The sequence below is a fragment of the Montipora capricornis genome, chromosome 3, assembly GCF_036669925.1.
Source record: "Montipora capricornis isolate CH-2021 chromosome 3, ASM3666992v2, whole genome shotgun sequence".
NCBI lineage: Eukaryota > Metazoa > Cnidaria > Anthozoa > Scleractinia > Acroporidae > Montipora > Montipora capricornis.
Window position 1 is genome coordinate 15,137,258 of NC_090885.1, and position 7,500 is coordinate 15,144,757.

Here is a 7,500-nt window from a genome sequence, read left to right on the forward strand (position 1 = left end):
GTAATATTATTGTACTCACCTCCAATAAACTATCCCCGACTATTAATGCAAGAAGCCTGCGTCCTCTTCTTTCGTAAATTTTCGCAGCATGTTCTGAGTGATACAGTGAGGTGAAATCGAACATTGCTACATCTTCCTTGTCATAATGATTCAAGGCAAAGTCAAGCTGAGGAAGCTGGCTGTTGGTAGCAAAATTAGCAGCTTCCCTGGCATATGTCAGTAGCTTCTCGTGATTCACATTACTTGTTTGAAGTAGGTCGTAGGCATCTTGAAAATCCTTTAAAATTAAAAAAAAGTTTATTGAAGTGAAGAGCTTCTTATATGCTGGCTTTAACTATTTTTTGTCTTGAGGACAGTTAATTTATGGATAAGAATACCTTATAAAATTTGAATGAGCCAGCCCACCACAATGGGACCCTTGCTGAGATGTCTCTCCATTAAAATACATGTAAGATTTTCTGTTTACTATTTGACACTCAAGTAAATAAATTTGAGCTTAATACTGTATAAAGTGTTTTTGCATTAATTAGTGACAAGTGAATGAGAACATAATTTTATTAAAGAAACACAATTGCCAAACAATTTAAATAATGATATATATCATTTGCATGTATACTAAACGTAACTTCCTGTGGTTCAATTTATTTTTATTTTTTTCAGTGGAGTGGAGATTCCATTTAAGAGGTATGAGGTTTTTTTTTTTTTTAACACTTCCTATTAATCTTGGGTAGGGTATTCCATAGTCCTACTGAATCTGAGAAAAAAAAAATTTTTGGATTATTTACAAGATGTCATGGGGCAGTGTGGTCGATTACCGGTAAGTAATGAGGACTACAAACTGAGACCAGGTTGACAGCTAGTCTTAGACATACATGTACCGTAATAATTGTCAATACTACTCAGCTGGTTTGGAGAACAATGAAAAATAATGTAACTATTTAAGCTAGAAGCATATTATTCTCCAAGCCAGAGTAGCATCAAACTACAGCTGTATACAGTATATGACAGTAAAAAATAATATGCCCAATGTTAATATTGTTTCTACAATAAATTTTTAGGCTTACTCAAATTTTTATAATATTCTGCGGAGTCTCATCTTCAAGCGCAAACAACTAAACTGCATTTTGGCTTTCATCAATCAAAGAAATAAATTGATACATTACATAACCTACCAATCAGCATCTTTGGTTCCCATGGTACATTTGTACATGTAAGTACATTCAAACTTGATGCTGATGGAAAGCGATGCAACATGTACGTATATTTTTACTGAAGAACCTTTGAAAAGATATTATAAAGGTATTCGAGCAGTGAACTACACAAAAACTTTAATTCACTTCCCAGAAGTGGAGTCGATCTTCCTTGCTATGTTTGGAAATTTGATTAATGGAAGTCAAAATGCAGTTTGGCGCTTAGCACAGAATTATGAAAATCTCAGTAACACATCAGTCCAAAATTCTCACCTTCTTAATAACTCCTTTCTGAAGTAAACTGTTCTTTTTAGCACACATAACAAAGTAGTGTGTCTCATCTTTGTAATACACTATGTTCTCCAAGTCAATACCAGTACTATCCTTTAAGTCTTGAAAAAACTGTTGATTGAAGATAAAAGCCACTCCACTGATCTCTTCAACTCGAGCTTCTTCTTTTGTATTCCCATTCACAAAATTAACAGTTATACCGATGGCAAGTTTACCACGGAATTCCTTGCCCTTGAAACCTTTTAAAGCTGATCGACGACCATCTGCACCCACAATGATGTCAAATTCAAATTTGTTGAGGGGATGGGAGGGTGGGTCAAACGTTCCTCTCCAGCCATGACCTATGAATACAATCACATGATGATATTGTTTCAGCTCAAGTAACTTTGTTTACAAAGTTAATACTACATGTACTTAAAAACCCATTTTTTTCATTTATGAATAAAATATGGCAATCTCCTTTCCACTTTAGTAACTGTCTGTACAGTACCACATGGATATAGTGAACAAATCCAAACACAACTTGAACAAGCACAAAATGTGTATATGTTGTGGTTTAATTTTGTTTTTGGTTTCAATTTTTTTTAAAACCAATTCATTTTTTTTAACTGTTTTTTTTAATCAACTGCGTAAACAAGGGATTTTTTTTTTTGGGGGTGCAGTTAAAAAAACTGGGGCATGGTTTTTTGGGGGGTCTAAAAAAGAACTGGAAACCTTTAAGTTTTCCTCCCGTTTACTCAACACTACTCACAAAACATTTCATATTTCTCAAGACCTTTCTGTATACTCATCAGAAGTTGATCTCAAACTCCCTACAGCTGCACCTCTGGATCTGTTGCCTAATCCTTAATCCACTTGACCACGCAAGAAATTGATGCAAATTCATCAAAATATTTTATAAATCAATATTTTTATTCGCCCCAGGCCACTCTTGGCCAAAAGTTTGATTTATTCAATACGTTATGCGATACGACACCAGAGCCACACATGGCAGAGTCACAGCAACGCAAAATTTTGCGTAAGTCAAATTGATTTCACAGAAAATTTGTTATTTAGAAGATGATTTTTATAACAAGGTCAAACATTTTTGGAAAAAAAAAAAGGAGAAGCAACTCCGCATTTCAGGAATCAAGGATTGATCTAAGCTGAAACAATTAACAAAATCGAATAACAGATGATGTTTAGCAAAACGACTCCAATTTCTTGACAGTGAATTCATACATCACATAAACTTCTCCCATTTTAAAGGTTATTGCATTTCAAGAGGGAAGAAAACTTCCTCTATGCTACCAACGGCTAACACAACCTGTGCTTGACCAATCACGACAAAGCAATTTAATTTGCCCGTGGCACTACCAAAATATTTCTTTCTCTCTCATTAGCCTACCCATTTCGCCCACTACGACCCAAAAAAGAGGGGGATAGAGGAGCCATCCCCCAATCCTGTAGCATCTCTTACTTACTTTCAGTAGGCTCCACTAAACCGCAAAATCCACACTTTGGATAAACCTGCACTCCAAGAAGGAGACAAACTTTAAGAAGAATAAGCTGAAGTCTACGAATACCTGAGAATGTGAATGAAATAGAAACGTTCAGTGTATCATCATGAAAACGGTTGCTTCTATTTGCCTATGGCTAAAACCATAATGTTATTAAAATTTATTTTTGATTCACATAATTTGTTCCAAAACAATAATTCCATTCAGCATTTGTTTAATAACTTCTGATGATCCAAATGCAGCTGCCATCATCTGATCCCACTAGTATTGTTTTTTTAACACTTGCAACTGCTTATTTCAAAATTCATTTTTAAAAGTATTCATAAGAGTTTATTATTGTCTCTGTTGAAGTTATGAAGAATCCTAAGCTTGTTTTCATGAAACTAGTCCTTGTTCCTTCACCTTACATCATGGTGTGATGTTCGACAGAGTAAAATATTAAGGAAAGTGCCTACTATTGTTATTGCGCATATGTTCTGCGCATCTCCAGATATTTCCTATCGCCGATGCTAACTAATACAGGGATATTTTTGCGCAGTTTAAAATATCCGAAGAAAGTAGGTAGATCCCAGTAAGTACTCTTGATATCCAAAAAGAAAATTGGGGATTACCATGCATTTTTGAGAGATAATTGAGCTTCAATTTGAAAAAGAACGCCATACATTGCTTTGTATTTTAAGCTTTTTACAAACATTATTCATAAATTATCTTTGAAAAATGTGTGGTTACCCCCAATTTTCTTTTTGGATTTCAATAACACTTGTTCAGATCTACATTTCGTGCACAATCAAATACCGGGGCAAAAATATCTTTAATTAGTAGGCACCATCCTGAAGTCTCACTCCTAATGCGTTAATGAGTTAAAATCTTAATTCAATGGCATCCATGCCTTTTCCATTGTGCCACCCTATCTCTGGAGCTTGCCAAAGTACATTAAGAATTTTAGTTCTATAGACATTCTTTTTTAAAAACATAAATTGAAGAATTTTCTTTCTAAATGTGCATTTTGTATATACCATAGCATTACCATTTTCTAGACTTATTCTAGAGTCATTTTTTAATTTGTGTTGGACATATTTTTTTCAAATTAAATGAATTTATGTAAAGGGTGCTTTTGGATCTCTGAGAAAAAGTGCTCTGTAAATGTGTGAATGGAATGGAATCTATTATTAGTAGTAGTAGTAGCAGCAGCAGCAGCGGTAGTAGTAGTAGTAGTATTGTTTAAATTATCACAACGATTTTACATTGTATCATTTCACTACAGGGTGATTGAACAGTATAGGCATTTCATTGTTTAAACGGGCTAAAATATTTAACCTTTAACTTAAAGAAGCTTATTCATGTCTGGCCACAATTACCATTTTGGGATTAAAAAAACTGAATGTGGTCAAACCTGATCCTGAAATATGAAGAGTTCAATACATGTAAGTCGCATTTGTTAAATTCCAATGCAGATATTAAATATTATTGATTGACTGTATCCACCTGTGAATATTTGTATCCAGAATGGAATCTGCTGGTCACAAATTTAATTCAACACTGACGATATTATAAAAGACGACTAGACATTCATTTGTACCTCTGGAGTAATACAAGGAGTGCCAAATTTTACTGAATGCTAAAAGCATTAAATTTAATGTTACTGTTAAGTCATACAGTGTAAATATTTTTTTACAAAATGGAATTTTAAAATATCAAATGAATAGATCTTCACAAATTTTCTGGGGAAAAAGTCAACTAGGCAAAATTGTTATTTACTGGGTACTTTGTGACAATTTAGGAATCTTATCTAATTAATTGAGTATGTCCAAAATAAAGCCTGTTCCCTACACCTTTGTATGTTATCAGCATCACCCCAAGCTTCACATCTCTTCACATAAAAAATATTTGCAGTTGGCTTAATTATCATCATTTTGACTTCACCCTTTGTTTCAAAGGAAGCTCATTACTTTTCATAATAAATTATGAATAAAAACCGACTTTCAGAAAAAGGAATTTTGCAATTAGACTCACTTTAATTTAAAAATTCAAAATTTTGAAACATTCAATTTAGAAATTGCCAATTCAGAGGGGAATCATTGGGTGTACCATCTTGTTGTGAGATTCCTAATAACTGGGCTCACTCAGATCTCACTTGCTGAAACGTTGATTATTTTTATTCTCAAAACTAAATTATTCAATACTAGCTCTCTCGTTAACTTCCTTCTGAACAAGGAAATATATAAAAAGTGTGGTCTGAACCCTTGATGAACAATGCATCATATGTGACCTAAAAATAAGTCAATTATCTGCTGACATTATATTCCCAGCATTGACAGTGGGATCTTCCAATCAGCAGTCAGATAGTAGAGAAAAACTGTCGCCTTCAAATTATAGGCAAAGCGAGCTTGCAAGATGCAAAACAGCAACTTCCTCCAGTTACAATATTCAGTTTTTCTTCATCCATGACACATTTTTATTAATGGTCTTCTTATAATCAGCCATTATGTTCTTAGTAAAATTATCATGCTAGGATTCAGACAACTAATTGGGCCAATATCAGTGTAACTGAAGTGAGAAAAATTTAAGTTTTAAATGCATATAATTTCCGGGTTTTTAAATGATCAATACTTTCTCTACTTTACACATAAATACAGGTCAAACTTTGACAGTTATCTTTCGTTTTGCATAAGAGTTTACTCCTGTATGCCCTACACTGTATACTGACAATTGCAAATTACTACAAAACATCCCAAAGCAAATAACTCACGAGTTAATAAAACTAATTCTTTGTTAAGTGCAATGCCATACTTAACAGAATGATATTCGTAGGAATGCGAAAAACTGTACCGTGTATCTGTTTACAAGTACTAATGGCGCAAGTTGCTACTGCCGTTACCTTGGATATTGACGTTTGCATATGTAAACTTATGAAAACTATGTTTTACCATGAACCTCCGAGGAAAAGCCTTTCTAAATAAAGGACACCTGTTTTAGGACTGTTGTATGCGGTAAACCCCTTCTATTGTTTATTCAAAATTTTTCCTTAGCTCAAGCTGTGATGTCACGCGGAAAATAATTATCATCTTCAACGTTGATGTTCGATGCGAAAAAATACGAGGATAGGATAATTTATTAAATATTTTGAAAATATGCATAGTCCAGATTAATATTTGGTGTGGTGGAATTACTTAAGTGCCTAAAACATGCTTCAAATATGTAAGGGCCTAAATAAGGTTGCATAATTGAGTCGACTCAATAATATACATGAACAATGATCGATTTCGTCTGCATGAAGTGTATGAATCTTTTCCGGAAGTTACCTCGAAATATGAAGAACAGAAAAAATTTGTGTACTTACTAATATGGTCGATGGCTCCCGCACAAAACTGTCCAAAAAATTTCTTGGCTCCTAAATTCTTAAGATCCACGATTAAAAACGGCCAAAGGTGCAATACATTGTTCCGAGAAAAACGATTTCGCTTCTCTATAACAACGACGTAAGCTCCTAAGAGAGCGGACTCAATGGCGGTGCGCAAGCCACATGGACCACCGCCTATGACCAAAACCTTGTTCTTGACGCATGGTTTATTTTTGTAATCCTTCTGCTCAGCTCTCTTGTCTATTTTCGTCCAGAGCGACTTGCACTTCCAAGAAGTTAACCGAGCCTTCAGCGAAGAGTACAGCGTCTTATGATTTCGTGGATTGACATTTACACTCGAACATAGTTTACGAAAAACATCAATGGTTTCAGTAAGTTCGGTGGATTGAAGGAAAGCGTCAAAGAGCTCATCTGGAGTCGAAGTGCAAATTTCTTCCTCAACAAAGCCATCCTCTTCGTCCATGACGTAACGAAGTCGACTTTGATGCCTCCTCAGCGAGATTCTTGCATTGGCTTCGGGTGGGTGGACGTCCTCAATCGACGCTCACTTGTCAACGGAGATAAGTTCCTTATGGTAACGAACATTTACCGCTAATGTTTCTTCACCTGTTCATTCAGCTGGGTCATTCGTCCCATTTAAGGAAAAAAATTCAGTCTGCCAGATATTTTAAGGATCGTTGAGCATAATTCTCAACTTGGATACAAAAAAACAATCACAAAAGTCAAATGCTTGTCAGCGGTAACCTTGTGAATAACTTATGATGTTATTTACGATGTGGCTATTCGTCAAAAGGTCGTTGACAACGGAAGTTGACGTTGGATGGTGAGAGGATCGAAGAGGAAGAAGAAAATGGTGTATATTTCTCGTGAATAGACTTCAACTCTTTTGTTTACACGAGAAAGAGAGCTTGTAAATGTCACGCGGTTAAGGCATCAAAGGAGTTTTCACTCCTCTTGGGATCTTTCAATGATTTTTGTAAATATTGATTTTTATTCAACATTGTTTTGGATCACACTTCGACAAACAACAGAAACAGGGTCACTTTCATGTTTATTATTGAAATTCCATTGAGGAAAAGATCAGAAATCTTATGCTTGCACTTAGCAGAAAAGGTTCTCTCCACTCAGAATCCAAAATCTCGCATCTTAAAGGGGCTAT

At 34.9% G+C, this 7,500-nt stretch overlaps 1 protein-coding gene across 2 annotated transcripts in view; it reads right to left on the reverse strand.

Moving 5' to 3' along the window:
• The window catches only part of LOC138042352 (F-actin-monooxygenase mical1-like), a 35,688-nt gene extending 28,428 nt beyond the window's left edge, over window positions 1–7,260 (reverse strand). The window contains exons 1-4 of one of the 2 annotated variants that reach the window (XM_068888209.1): window positions 6,321–7,260; window positions 2,945–3,046; window positions 1,464–1,822; window positions 20–277 (exon numbers count right to left, since the gene is read on the reverse strand). In XM_068888209.1, the coding sequence (XP_068744310.1) occupies window positions 20–277; window positions 1,464–1,822; window positions 2,945–3,046; window positions 6,321–6,804 (1,203 nt within the window). In that variant the 5' untranslated portion in view covers window positions 6,805–7,260. The remainder of the gene's footprint in view (window positions 1–19; window positions 278–1,463; window positions 1,823–2,944; window positions 3,047–6,320) is intronic. The other variant, XM_068888208.1, reaches the window with a different exon arrangement.
• Window positions 7,261–7,500: the final 240 nt, after the last annotated feature.